Below are 15,351 nucleotides of genomic sequence, written 5' to 3' on the forward strand. Positions count from 1 at the left end.
TCTTCGTTGTGTGTAGTTGTAGTAGTCTAGTTTTTATCCCTTTTAGTGCAGTTTATGTTGTCTAATTTCTTCTTTGTCTTTTCTTCTTCTTCTTCTTCGTCTTCGTTTTGTTTTCATGTTGGTCTACGTCTGCGTCTTCTTCTTCTTTTTATTTTTATTTTTCCTATTCTTTTTCTTCGTCGTCGTCTTTTTCTTCTTCTCCTTCTTCTGCTTCTTCTTCTATTTCTTTTTCGTCTTCGTCTTCTGCTTCTTATTCTTATTCTAATTAAATACAAATGCGACCTGTTCCTCCTCACAGTTAGCTACTTTTTGTTATGTAACCTCACTACCTCAGTTCCCTCCTAGTGTCACGAGGCCGTCCAGACCCTCACTCGTTACCTCTAGGAATGTGTTCTCGCCCCGTCGGTCCCTGTGTCAGCGAGCTCCTCTTATCAATATGTTACGTGTACGACTTTCATATTTTTTGTTACCAGCACGTTTAGCAGCGTAAAGTAGTAGCAGTTAGAGGGAGGAATGTGACCTTGCCCAGTTAGTGTGTGTGTGTGTGTGTGTGTGTGTGTGTGTGTGTGTGTGGAATGTTGTTATCAAAAAAGACTTCCGTGACTCATTATTTTTTATCTCGAGTATGTGGTTGATCCCATGCAATGCCTTCCCCTAATACCTGCCTCCAGAGGTGTTTGCTATGTCGTCAGCGAATTCATGAGTACTGTTAATCCATTTTCTCTCTCCATTTACCCTACGATCACATTATTAACCCCAGCAGCAGTTTAAACATGTCCCTCAAAACCTCAACCATTTCTTTCTGCATTACAGTCTAGGAGAGGAGAGTATCAAAGCACCTCTCCACCCGAAATTGACCTCACTTTTGACCACTCTTCTTTAATTTTTTTTTTATAAGAGCAGTACTAGCGGGCTTTTTTTTGTTTTTATTTATTTTTGCCCTTGAGCTGCTTCCTTTACTGTAAAAAAAATTCTAAGATTGAGGTACTGTTTCTAAGCTTAACATATCGTATAGGGGAATAACAATGTCCCTTTTTAGAATGTCCCTTTTTACGATGTCCCTCTTCACAATGTCCCTTTTTACGATCTCTTTTTCTCTCTCTTTGCAGACTGCGAGAAGATCAGGCTGCCGGAGAACCTGGAGAGCATCCCGAGGGCCGATCACATCCCGAGCCAACGCCACCGCTGGAACACCAATGAGGTAAGCTCCGGCCCGTGACGTCACTGGCCAGGTGGTTAATTTCCCCTCATCACCGGGTGGCTATAGGAACACACTCCATGCTACCTACCCCACCATAGCCTCTTTTCCACCTTCATCCGCTTCCTCTTCTTTCCTTTTCCTTCTTTCTCCTGTTTATACATCTGTGGGTTTTTTTTTTTTGTTGCTGTTGTTGTTATTTGGGATCATTTGCTTTTGTTTAAGTACCTGTCCATTCCACCCTTCTATTATCTCTATCTCCCCTCTTACTGTTCCTCCTCCTCTGCCTTTCTGCAGCCTTCTCACGTATCCTTCCATACTGCATCGCCCTTCTCCTCCCTACATTCATCCCTCCCTTTCTCCCTCTCTGTTACCTACCTCCTCCCTCCCATTGCCTCCATTTCCCCACTTACTGTTTCCTCTTCCTCTTCATCTCCCATTCTACTGCCTTATCACATACCTTTCCCTACTACGTACATTACCCCCCCACCCCACCCCCACCCCTAGCTCTCTCCCCTTCTGCTTCCTCTTCGGCCCACACCTCGCCTCTCCTCTTCACCCCTTCGAGGCGTTTTTCCTCCCCTCCGCCCCTGGCCTCCCGCTTATTTGTGGTCACGCGCTGCTTACTTAACCCCCGAGACCGATCTTTATCTTCGAGTGCAAAAGACTGGACCCCAAACACATTTCCGATCGTGTGGGTGGCGCTTGAGGCAAAAAGGAAGAAGAGGAGGAGGAGGAGGAGGAGGAGGAGGAGGAGGAGGGAGCAAGAAGTGGTGGCGGTGGTTACGTACTTGATACTGGAAGGGGAAAAAAGAAGGTGTGAGTAGTAGTAGTAGTAGTAGTGGTAGTAGTAGTAGTAGTAGTAGTAGTGGTAGTAGTAGTAGTAGTAGTAGTAGTAGTAAAAATGTAGAAGAATATTGGAAAAGGAGCGGATAGAACACACACACACACACACACACACACACACACACACACACACACACACACACACACACACACACACACACGCACAGGAAAAACAAATAGCAGGAAATCCTTGGACCAATAAAGAGGAGGAGGAGGAGGAGGAGGAAGGGAGGGGATTGAAACAGGAGGAAGATGGGAACGGAGATGAGAGAAGAAGGCGCGGAAGTAAACTGAGAGGAGGGGAAGGAAGGGGAGACGAGGGGAGGGGGAGGGGGACGAGGTAACGAGGGGTGAAGATCGAGGGATGGGAGGAAAAAGGAAGGCGCATGGGAGGAAAATCTGGTGAAAGGGAAACCTGAAGCCACTTTGTGTTTGGTGGTGGTGAGGGTGGTGGTGGTGGTGGTGGTGGTGAGGGTGGTGGTGATTGGATTTTATCTTTTAACTTCATTTTGTCTTTTTTTTTCTCTCTTCAATTCGTAGTTCTTTCTGTATTTTTATCTCTTTGTTTATCTCGTATTTATCTCGTTTTTATCTCGTTCTCTTCAATTCGTAGTTCTTTCTGTATTTTTATCTCGTTTTTATCTCGTTTTTATCTCGTTTTTTTATCGTTTTATCTCATTTTTTATCTCGTTTTTTATCTCGTTTTTTTTATCGTTTTATCTCATTTTTTATCTCGTATTTTTCTCTCTTCAAATCGTAGTTCTTTCTGTGCTTTTATCTCGCTTTTTTATTTATGTTCGATTTGCCGTTTCAGTTTCGTAATCCGTTTCGTAAATAGTAAATAGTCAGTAAGTCAGTCAGTTAGTCCGTAAGTCGACCATTCATTCACTCAGTTAGTCAGCCAGTCAGTTAGTCAAGCAGTCAATTAGTCAGTCAGTCAATAAATTAGTCAATCAGTCAGTAACCCGGTCAGTTTGTCAGTCAATCAGTTAGTCAATCAGGCAGGTAGTCAGTCAGTCAGGTAATCAGTTAGTTAGTCAGACAATCAATAATTCAGTCAGTCAGTCAGTCAGTAAGCCAGCTAGCCAGTCAGTCAGTCAGTCAGTCAGCATAGTACAATATTAGACCACGACTTGTACGACTTGTTTGCCTCAGTAATGGCCAGTTGATGATGATTGTGCGTGGTGGTGATGGTGATAGTGGTGGTGGTGATGGTGATAGAGGTGGTGCTGATGGTGATAGTGGAGCAAGGAGTAACCACCGAATATTACCCGATTATACCGTGTGAAAATTATGTTGCTTATCTCTATCACCCTAACTTTTTTTTTATCTCTATCTATCCGTCTATCTATCTATCTATCCATTTTTCTCATTCTCTATCTATTTATCTTTATCTATTTCATTCTCTCCCCGTGTGAAGCTAAAAAGCGTTATATTTTTTTTTTACTACTATCTATCTATCTATTTCTCTCATTCTCTATCTATTTATCTTAATCTATATATTTCATCCTCTCTCCATGTGAAGCTAAAAAGCATTATATTTTTTTACCTCTATCTATCTATCTATTTCTCTCATTCCCAATCTATTTATCTTAATCTATCTATCTCATCCTGTCTCCATGTGATGTTAAAAAGCGTTATATTTTTTTACCTCTATCTATCTATCTGTTTCTCTTATTATCTGTCTATTTATCTTAATATATCTATCTCATTCTCTCTCCATGTGAAGCTAAAAAGCATAATATTTTTTTTAACCTGTTTACATTTATCTATCTTCTTATCACTTTTTTTTTTAAACAAAAGAGACAGCTCAAGGGCACAAAAAAAAAGGAAACCATAATAAAAAAAAGCCCGCTACTCGCTGCTCCTAAAATCATTATCTATCTACATATCTATCTTCCTCTCATTCTCTCTCATTGTAAAGTAAAAAGCATTATACGTATTTGCTTTACCTGTTTGCCTTCATTCCTCGTGACGGCCCGGTTGGTTCAGGCAGTCTTCATATTTTTTTCTTCTCATATAACATTATAATCCCAAATCTTTGCAGCCACTCTTGTTAGCACGCATGAACGGCGCCTAACTTCGCGCACGCATTTTCTTTTTTTCTTTATTCTTTACTCTTTTCGCCAAACTGAATTTTCGAGTGTTAACTTTATTCTCCGAGGCTGTGGCGCGCGAAGTGTTGTAATGACTAATTCTTTTTTATTTGAAGTATTGAATGAAAAGAAGAAAAGGTACCCAAAAAAATGTGGGTTGTGTAAAATGAAGATGTGTAACTCGGCACTGACAGATAGAGAAGGATAGGCAGCGACGGATACACAGACACGACGACATGACAAGACAGACAGGAAGACGGACAGACGAACAGACAGGCAGACAGGGCAACAGACAGAGAGATAGAGATTGGCTACAGTGATTTAATGCGACTTCATCAAGGGTCCCCAACTTGAGGCTTTTGCAAAATATAAAAAAGAAAAACGTGAAAATCTTGGAGAAATTAATTGTTTAGTATGTCTAGAATACCTCAGAGGAACTATTTATCCTCTGTTTCAACTTCCAGAGAGACGTTCATTCAGGATCAGTTTGAAATTGGTTGTTTTTTTTTTTTGTGGAAAATATCAAAACGAAAAAGTGAAAATCTTGAATAAATATTTGTTCAGCATTTCTAGAATGCCTCAGAGAAACTATTTATCCTTTATTTCAACTTCCAGAGAGACGTTCATTCAGGATCACTTTGAAATTGAGTTTTTGGGGGGAAAATATCAAAACGAAAAAGTGAAAATCTTGAAGTAAATATTTGATCAGCATGTCTAGCAAATACCAAAAGTAACTATCCTTTACTTCAACTTCCAGAGAGACTCATTCAGGATCACTTTGAAATTGAGGTTTTGGGGGGAAAATATCAAAACGAAAAAGTGAAAATCTTAAAGTAAATATTTGATCAACATGTCTAGCAAACAGCAGAAGAAACTATTTATTATTTACATCAACTTCCAGAGAGACCATTACTCGGGATCAATTTGAATGTGACGGACGGATCCCCAAATTGAGGTTTCTGCAAAATATCACAAAGAAAACCTTGCAAACCTTAAAAGAAAGTACTTGTTTAGCATGTCTAGTAAACCTCAGACAATCTACCATTTATTTCAACTACTGGAGAGACTTATTCGGGATCAATTTCAATGTGACGGACGGATCCCCAAATTGAGGTTTCTGCAAAAATATCACAAAGAAAACCTTGCAAACGAAACCTTAAAGAAAATAATCGCTTACCATGTCTAGTAAACCTCAGAGAATCTACCATTTATTTCAACTACTGGAGAGACTTTTACTCGGGATCAATTTCAATGTGGCTCATAAACTACTTCCCGGATAACATAAATTCAGCCGAGTCTTGGAGGCAGCACAGGGACCCACGGGACGGCTGAGAGCGAGCCAGAAATACCATAAAAAAGACATTCGGAGTCACCCTTGCATGACTCGACCCACTAACGGCCCTTCCGAACCCGACCCGGAAAGGCTTTGAACGCGATCACGAGCGGAGTGTCCATAGTGAATGATGTGTCTTGATTGGCAGGGCGTCTGTGGTTGAGCTGTAATTAAAAGGTTAAACGTAATGTGTGTGTGTGAGAGAGAGAGAGAGAGAGAGAGAGAGAGAGAGAGAGAGAGAGAGAGAGAGAGAGAGTTATGCATTTACTATTCATTTATCGATTTATGTATCTTTCTATTGTTATTCATTCTTTCTTACTTTTTTTTTTTTTTTTTCAAACGGAGCAGAACAGACGCTTTTGTTCCTTATGAATTATTAGTAAATTCGAAACAACAACAAAACTTCTCGCTAAAGTGTATTCACTGTTTTCTTCTATCTCTTTGTTTAGAAATGGCTGTTGAATTGTTGCCGGCAGCAGCGGAAAGTTTTGCTCAGTGGCTCCCATTGTTCCCTGCGCCGCCTCCTTCTTCAAAGACCCGAGGCTGCGGACGTGGCAAAGCGCTGTTGTGCAAGGGCGGGGCGGGGCGGAGCGGTAGTGAGGCGGGAGGGGGATCAAGATGGCTGTAAAGCTCTCGGGCAGCGGGACGGGCGGGCACGGATCGGAGGGTTGGTTCAAGGCAGGGGATCTGGAGTAGCCTTGGCTTGGTGGGCCCAGGGAGGGTAAGAGGTGTCGGGCAGAGGGATCAGGGCGGCGAAGTACTACGTGTGGGTGTGGAGCGGCGGCCTCTTGAGCAGCAGCCAGTAAACCAAGCATACTGCGAATGTTCTCTGTAACCTGGTAAGACATCGTTGTGCTATTTGGTTCATATTTGTGCCGTAAAACTAGTCCAGAGCAGACACGTTCGCGCGCTGACCACTCATCCATCGCGGAATAAAAGAAAAACATATCATATAATAGTCTCAGTGGTATTATTTCTTTGATGTTTTCAATAATTTACGAAATGGTACACTCACAATATATTTCTTTTATGACAAATGAAACGTTATTTCAAAGAGAGCTCGAGTTAATACACCGAGGCTGCATTTTTCAATTTACATGCAAACGCGGATATAACATTCGTATTAGCATTTTTGTGAAACACTTCTTTTATGTTCACTGTATATTTTTACAAGAAAGCACTAGAATCGCATTTTTACGTCACTAACACAGACTGTATATTCGCTATAAAATCATTTCATCTCATATAGCTTACATAATAGAACAAAATATATCTTAACTAAGGGTATCTATAGAACTGTGGCGTCTGATTTATTACGCATTTAGTTACCCCCAGTACATAAAAACACAGAGAAAGCGACACCAAAATAGCTGAGCAGTCTGTGAGGTATTGCCATTCCATTAAGGAGACGCCACAGCCCAGCCAGCCAGAAGAGGAGAAGGAGGAGGAGGAGCTGGCAACACGGGACGCAAATAGCAGTAGAGTCGTTTAGGACGTGGAGACCAGAGGAGGGAGAAGGGAGGATGACAGCCGAAGAAGGAAGGGAGGGAGTAACAACTGTAGGAGAAGAGAGGATGGGAGAGAGGCGACAACTGAATCCTAAGCATCGTTCAGAGACGCGCGAAGACATGGTAGTGGAGGAGGAGGGAGAGGGGGGAGGGAGGAAGGGAGGGTTAAACTAAAGCAAGATGGTGTAGCGTGTGGTAGATAATCGGGAGGTGAGAGAGAGAGAGAGAGAGAGAGAGAGATTGGGTCATATCGAAGGATTTATTTCAGCGCTACATTTTAATGGATAAGTGCTTTCAGTAGTGACAATAATAGCGTTTCCCGGACAACAGTTTAATGAGAGAGTGAGCGAGTCCCGTTCTCTCTCTCTCTCTCTCTCTCTCTCTCTCTCTCTCTCTCTCTCTCTCTCTCTCTCGTCCGTCACTTTTCCGATCCTCGTATTCAGTAGTAATAGTAGTAGTTGTTGTAGTAGTAGTAGTAGTTGTAGTAGTAGTAGTAGTAGTTGTAGTAGTTGTAGTAGTAGTAGTAGTAGTAGTAGTAGTAGTAGTATCGTTACCACCATTGCCATTATAATCATACACTTAAAAAACAAGCACCGCAAACATTAAACAAAACAAAATTAGCAACAAAAAAAAATTAATAATGAGAGGGAAGAGAAAAGTTTAACGAGGGTCAAATAAAAGGAAACAGGCCAGTAACCAAGCAGCCAACCAGCGCTCGCCACTTCCAGCCGTGAGCCAATCAGAGGAGGCCGTCACTTAGCTCTGCGCCAATCAGGAAATCGCTTTTGCGCCATAGAGGATGAGGTCATGATAGCTTATCGAGAGAGGGAAGGAAGGGCAGGAGAGAGGGAGGGAGGAAACTTGGGTAAGAGGAAGGGAAGGAGGGAGGGACGAAGGAAGGAAGGGAGGGAGGAAAGGACGAAGGAAGGAAGGAAGGGAGGGAGGGAAGAGGAGGAGGAAAGAGTGTTAAGTGATAGGATGAAGAAGCTATGGAGAGAGAGAGAGAGAGAGAGAGAGAGAGAGAGAGAGAGAGAGAGAGAGAGAGAGAGAGAGAGAGAGAGAGAGAGAGAATGTATACAGACACTCTAGAAATTAATGATAAAGGAATGGAAAAAATAATATTGGTGAAAATAGAACACAGAAACATAAAGAGGAACAAGAATTAGAAAAAAAAGAGAAAGGAAGGGAGGGAGAAAAATAATACGGGAGAGGTAACACACACACACACACACACACACACACACACACACACACACACACACACACACACACACACACACACACACACACACACACACACACACAAACACATTTATCTCGCCTAAATTATATCCTAATCCTCAACTTGACGCTCCTTATCGCCCTCGCCCTCTTTTCTCTCTCTCTCTCTCTCTCTCTCTCTCTCTCTCTCTCTCTCTCTCTCTCTCTCTCTCTCTCTCCCCCCCCCCCTCAAGACTTTTCTCTCCTCACCTTTCCTAATTACCGAGCCTGCCCAGGTAAGAGTATGTATTTGTTATATATAGAGCCAGGTGTTGGGGTGGAGGTGGTGGTGGTGGTGGAGGGAGATGAAGCGAGGTAGGTGAGAAAGGTGTGTGTGTGTGTGTGTGTGTGTGTGTGTGTGTAGTAGTAGTAGTAGTAGTCGTAGTCGTAGAGAAGGGTATCGGGAAAATGAAAATGGAAATAAAGATGAAAAGCACAGAAAAAAAAGGAAAATGGATAACGAAGGAAAGTAAAATAAAAAAAAACGAAAGTGTGTGTGTAGTAAAGTACGATAAAGGAATGATGAAAAGAAAAAAATAATGATAAGTAAAGAAAGAAAAAAGGAAAATAGAAAATGAGAAGGAAAATAAAGCAAAAAAATGCGAAACGGTAAAGAATGAGCTGAGGGGAATGCGTTTGAGAGAGAGAGAGAGAGAGAGAGAGAGAGAGAGAGAGAGAGAGAGAGAGAGAGAGAGAGAGAGAGAGAGAGATTAACTGTTCGGTAAATTGTGGTTAGTGTAGCTGGTGATAATGGCGCCACCCTCGATTTCATTAAGCCCCTGACCCCCTCCATTCCCCTCACCCCCCTCACCCCCACCCACCTCGCCTCTCCTTCTCGCTAACGCCCGCTAATTTTCCTCGCATAGATATATCTTTTCCACTATTTTTTTTTTTTTTAGCGCCATGCATATTTCATCACCGCGTAACTTAATGCTTTTGTTCTAGGCATACTCACCACTACCATCCCTACCACCATTACCACCACCAGCGCCATTACCTACCACCACTACCACCAGAGACATTGCCACCATTACTACAATTTATCATCATTGTGTGAATCCATAACTTCTTACGAGGGGGGAGAAAAATTGAGGCATGCTTATGTTTTATTACTTGCCGATGGATTGTTGGGTAGTTAAGCAGGTGTGTGTATGTGTAAGAATATTTGATCATAAGAGTGCTGAAGAAAGGTTATTTGGAGAGGTGTTAGTGATAAGTGTCATTGATTTTTGTGGGGGATTGAAAGTACGGGATTTGGGGTTCCGAAACGGGTCATGGGTGATTCCGAATACGAACAAGGGTACGAGATTTAGCGTTTAGAGATTAAGTAAAGATCGTGGCGTATAGAAAGAATGATAGAGTGACGGATGGATTGTTTCGGGGGTTGAACGTGAAGGTTTTAGGGGTCGCGTGCTGTCCGAATGCCAGGAGAAGTGTGATTGGCATGTCAGAGATTATTTAAAAATTGTAATGTTTGCGTAGAGAGAATAATAGAATGATGAATGATTGGATTGTGGCGTGAGTTGAAAATAAAGGTTTTGGAGGTTATGGGGCAGGTTCACGGCCAGCAAGAGTGTGATTGACATGTCAGAGAGTAACTATTGTGGTATTTAAGTAGAAGGAATGGTAGAATGATGAATTGATTGTGGCGTGGCGTTGCAGATAGAGGAAAAGTTGAGGAATGGAAGTGAGAACGAAAGTTGAGTTAGGGAAAGGAAGTTTGTGGGTGTGCCTGTTGAATTAGGTGTTGATGTGGGTGTGAGGGTGGGTGTGGGTGTGGGTGACTGTTGATGTCGAAGGTGTGGGTGGGGGAAGAAGTGCTAGTGTGGGTGTATAAGGGTGTATTGGTAGTAGTGTGTGGGTGTGGGTTGGGTGGGGAGGAGTGTTGATGAGTGTATGGGGGAGGGAGTGTGTGTGTGTGTGTGTGTGTGTGTGTGTGTGTGTGTTGCCTTGGCCGTGTGTGGCGGTCAGGTGAGGCGAAGGAATGTTAATGGAGCGAGAAGGAATATTGTTCGTATTGATCGACAGGGGGACGTAACGAGAGAGAGAGAGAGAGAGAGAGAGAGAGAGAGAGAGAGAGAGAGAGAGAGAGAGAGAGAGAGAGAGAGCGTATCCTAACCTTGTCCAAGTTTTTCGTCGATTATGCATATTTCCTCTCGAAGTGTTTTTTTTTATAAGGTTTCTGTCTTTCTCCGCCTTAACCTACTACTACTACTACTACTACTACTACTACTACTACCACTACTACTACTACTACTACTACTACTACTACTACCTGCGCCTTTTGTTCATATTAATGCTGCGAAAAGTACGGCAGAAATAACAGCAGTGATGAGTCATGACATTGGACCTTTTTTTTTTTTTTTTTTTTTTACCTTCCTAACTTTCTCCCTTCGGCTCCTCCTTGTCATCGCCCTTTCAATAATTACCTAGCAACACACACACACACACACACACACACACACACACACACACACACACCTCGTAATGTCTGGGTCGTTGGTTGAAGCCCCTTGTTCGGCGTTATGCTTCCGGGTTCGAATGTTTCGGAGCGTGATTTGAAGCTTCGCTCATCGCTGCTTCCTTGGTAAGACTGACGTTGCTGCTTCACTAACTTGGCAGGTCTTTATGGTGTCAAGAGGCAGTGACCATGTGGCTCATTACTTAGGTTATATAGAAGTTTAGTGGTGTGTTTGTGCTGCAGGTTAAAAATGAAGCAGTAATATCAAACCCCAGCCTCTCACCCCCTCACCCCGATCCGTACTAAAGAAAAAAATTGCCTCGTAACTAGATCATTTGCCTGCCAATGGTTCGATGTGTCCAGACAGGCGCGTGTTTATGAGCAGGATAAGGGAATGGGAGTTATGGTGTGTTAGCGGGGGGGGAGAGAGAGAGAGAGAGAGAGAGAGAGAGAGAGAGAGAGAGAGAGAGAGAGAGATTGACTTGATTTGATAAATTTATTACGCCTCATGGCGACAAATAAAATACAAGTTCAATATCCACAGATGTCTCGTAGGACACGTTGAGATACACACACACACACACACACACACACACACACACACACACACACACACACGCGCACACTAACACACACACACACACACACACACACACACACACACACACACACACACACACACACACACACACACACACGCCGGACTGAAATGTTTTGTCCTTGGTTTTTAGTCTTTTCTCTGTATGTAGGTCACCAAGCTGAACAAACAACCACACCAAAACAGGCAGGTAGGCAGGTACTTAAATAGTTAGTTAATAGCTAGTCAGACAGCTAGGAAGAGTTAGCTGGTTAGATATTCAGTTAGATAGTTACTTAGTTTTTTTTCAGTATTTTGTGTTTTTTATCATATTTTGTTGTTGATTCTTTTTTTTTTTTCTTTTTTTTTATATGTTCCTTCTCATTAGTCGTCTGTTTTACGATTCATTTATTTGTTATTTCGCTTGTATTAAATAGATGATTGAGTGGAAATGTCCGGAGGGGGAAATGTTCAAAAGGGAATATGTTAAGGGGGGAGTATGTCCGGCACCCACTACTACTACTACTACTACTACTACTACTACTACTACTACTACTACTACTACTACTACTATTACTAAACTATTTGCTACATGGTAAGGCCAACATTTGATATCGTTTGTCTTATGTAAAATCTGAAGCGGTCTTCGTAGCCACGCATGAAGGCAGGGCCGTATACCTCACAGTCCATCGGGGACCCTCCACTAATACCCGAGGGGTCCCCCGTTAAATGTAAATGCTCGTCGGTCTTGTAAGCGGGAAAAAGCTTCATAAAACTACATGCATTCATCTAAAACAGTATATTCCAAAATAGAGCATAAAATTTAGTAAGTTTTTCAACTCGGTCAAACATGTGCCCATTTGCTTAACTATAAAGGAATAGATAAAATATTCTTAATTCTTTTGAATGGCAACTATTCGCAAATAAATCTTGATAAGTAAGAAAATATAATGCACTCTTAGCCATGGGTCGTTAGATCAATATAGATTTGTTAAACATGCAGGCAGGAATTGGTTTGCTAATAGAATGGTAGACGAATGGAAGAGACTTGGCAGTCGTGCATGTGGTGAATTTCACTGTGATAGGCACGCTATTATTAATAGGTAAGGTAAATTCATTAATAGGATAATAGTTTTATTGTAAAGGTTTTCATTGATAAGATAAGAAATACAGCTGGAGCTCCTCCCCTGAAGGTGAAATAAGAGCGACGGTCACTAAAGGGTGTCTCGCTCCCCGGGAGTGTGGCTCACGATGTGGCTCGCGCCTGCGCCGGGGGTCACTGGTGAGTGTGTTACCAGGCTGCTTAGTGAAGCAAGACAATGTACGCAACGACAGCACAGATGGCCGTGACGTCCAGGAAGGCATCATCCTCATCAGACCAGTCATCACTGGTTATCAATTCGAGGGCATCCCATGAATCCTCATCCTCATCAGACCAGTCATTACTGGTTATCAATTCGAGGGCATCCCATGGATCATCATCCTCATCAGACCAGTCATTACTGGTTATCAATTCGAGGGCATCCCATGGATCATCATCCTCATCCTCATCAGACCAGTCATTACTGGTTATCAATTCGAGGGCATCCCATGGATCATCATCCTCATCAGACCAGTCATTACTGGTTATCAATTCGAGGGCATCCCATGGATCATCATCCTATGGATCATCATCCTCATCAGACCAGTCATTACTGGTTATCAATTCGAGGGCATCCCATGGATCATCATCCTCATCAGACCAGTCATTACTGGTTATCAATTCGAGGGCATCCCATGGATCATCATCCTCATCAGACCAGTCATTACTGGTTATCAATTCGAGGGCATCCCATGCATCATCATCCTCATCGGTGATGGCGGCCACCGATTCGGCGGATGCCCATGGATCATCAGCCTCATCAGACCAGTCATTACTGGTTATCAATTCGAGGGCATCCCATGGATCATCATCCTCATCAGACCAGTCATTACTGGTTATCAATTCGAGGGCATCCCATGGATCATCATCCTCATCAGACCAGTCATTACTGGTTATCAATTCGAGAGCATCCCATGGATCATCATCCTCATCGGTGATGGCGGTCACCGATTCGGCGGATGCCCATGGATCATCACCCTCATCAGACGAGTCATCACGGGTCGTCACCTCAAAGAGTGCCCATGTATCATCACCCTCATCAGGCGAGTCATCACGGGTCATTGCTTCAAAGGCTGGCCATGGATCATCAGCTTCATCAGACGAGTCATCACGGGTCGTCACTTCAAAGAGTGCCCGTGTATCATCACCCTCATCAGGCGAGTCATCACGGGTCATTGCTTCAAAGGCTGCCCATGAATCATCAGCCTCCACGGACCAGTCATCACGGGTCATTGCTTCAAAGGCTGCCCATGAATCATCAGCCTCATCGGTGATGGCGGTCACCAATTCGGCGGCTGCCCATGAATCATCAGCCTCCACGGACCAGTCATCACGGGTCATTGCTTCAAAGGCTGGCCATGGATCATCAGCCTCATCGGTGATGGCGGTCACCAATTCGGCGGCTGCCCATGAATCATCAGCCTCCACGGACCAGTCATCACGGGTCATTGCTTCAAAGGCTGCCCATGAATCATCAGCCTCATCGGTGATGGCGGTCACCAATTCGGCGGGTGCCCATGAATCATCTGCCTCCACGGACCAGTCATCACGGGTCATTGCTTCAAAGGCTGCCCATGAATCATCAGCCTCGTCGGTGATGGCGGTCACCAATTCGGCGGGTGCCCAGGAAGCATCAGCCTCCACGGACCAGTCATCACGGGTCATTGCTTCAAAGGCTGCCCATGAATCATCAGCCTCATCGGTGATGGCGGTCACCAATTCGGCGGGTGCCCATGAATCATCAGCCTCCACGGACCAGTCATCACGGGTCATTGCTTCAAAGGCTGCCCATGAATCATCAGCCTCGACCATAGCAGCGGAGGTCACCAAGTCTGGGGCTGCCCATGAATCATCAGCCTCCACGGACCAGTCATCACGGGTCATTGCTTCAAAGGCTGCCCATGAATCATCAGCCTCGACCATAGCAACAGAGGTCACTAAGTCTGGGGCTGCCCATGAATCATCAGCCTTCACGGACCAGTCATCATGGGTCGTCACTTCAAAGGCTGCCCATGCATCATCCTCATCGGTCCTGGCCACCCCGTCAGTGGCCGCACGCGGTGCAGGGCTCACCGCCCGGACGGGCTCGCCACACCGCCTCCCGTTGCACCGGAGGCTGGTGAAGGCGGGCCCGTCGTCACAGAAGAGGGAGAAGTGGAGACCGCTGATGTTGTCCAGCAGCCAGGCCAGCGGCATGGAAGAGGTGAAGACTGGCTTCCCAAGCGAGGCGCATTGCACCCTGACGGCCGCGTTGCCGTCTTTCTTGCACAGCTTCGCCAAGGGCACACGCAGCTCACCCTCGGCGTGGCAGCCTTGAATCCCTGCGACGCAAGACCAGCCTTCCACGGGGAGCTTGACGGAGGCGACCGTACGCCTCCTCTTCAGGCAGCAGGTGGAGTCCTTGCACGAGAGCTTGATGGAGTCCACCAGGGAGGAGCCTCGCTCCAGGGTTACCCACACGTTGAATTTCTGTCGAGATGCAGAGTTTCCCATCGTTGTTTCGATGTGATATAAAAAAATTATCCGAATATTGAGGAAATCGGTGTTAGGTAATAAAAGGAGGTGCTATGTCCATGAAGACCGACTGGCCTCCAGCAAATTCTTTCTGCTATAATATTGCCTAGTCGGCTAAGTAGTGCAGTTCACGCGTCGGATGGCGGGTGACAGGGCTGTTGCTAAACTATAAAGAAATAGATAAAATATTCTTAATTCTTTTGAATGACAACTATTCGCAAATAAATCTTGATAAGTAAGAAAAAATAACCTTGTTTAACTTTTATTTCATGCATAATGCGTGGATAACATGCCTTGGGTTCTTCATACATTAGTTATTTCCCAGTGTGTCGCGTAGGTACTCTTTCCCTCCATATCTGTTCCCTTTATCCCGTGTCCGTCCATTGCGATTTCTTAATTTTAGTTGCCTTTCTGCCT

At 44.1% G+C, this 15,351-nt stretch overlaps 1 protein-coding gene across 14 annotated transcripts in view; it reads left to right on the top strand.

Annotated features, from left to right (window-relative positions):
- The window catches only part of LOC126996566 (calmodulin-binding transcription activator 1-like), a 222,642-nt gene that overhangs the window by 145,425 nt on the left and 61,866 nt on the right, over positions 1–15,351 (top strand). For all 14 annotated transcript variants that reach the window (XM_050857148.1, XM_050857151.1, XM_050857147.1 and 11 more), the window contains exon 3: positions 1,110–1,201. In XM_050857148.1, coding sequence (XP_050713105.1) covers positions 1,110–1,201 — 92 coding nt within the window. The remainder of the gene's footprint in view (positions 1–1,109; positions 1,202–15,351) is intronic.

The sequence above is a fragment of the Eriocheir sinensis genome, chromosome 10 (assembly GCF_024679095.1).
Source record: "Eriocheir sinensis breed Jianghai 21 chromosome 10, ASM2467909v1, whole genome shotgun sequence".
NCBI lineage: Eukaryota > Metazoa > Arthropoda > Malacostraca > Decapoda > Varunidae > Eriocheir > Eriocheir sinensis.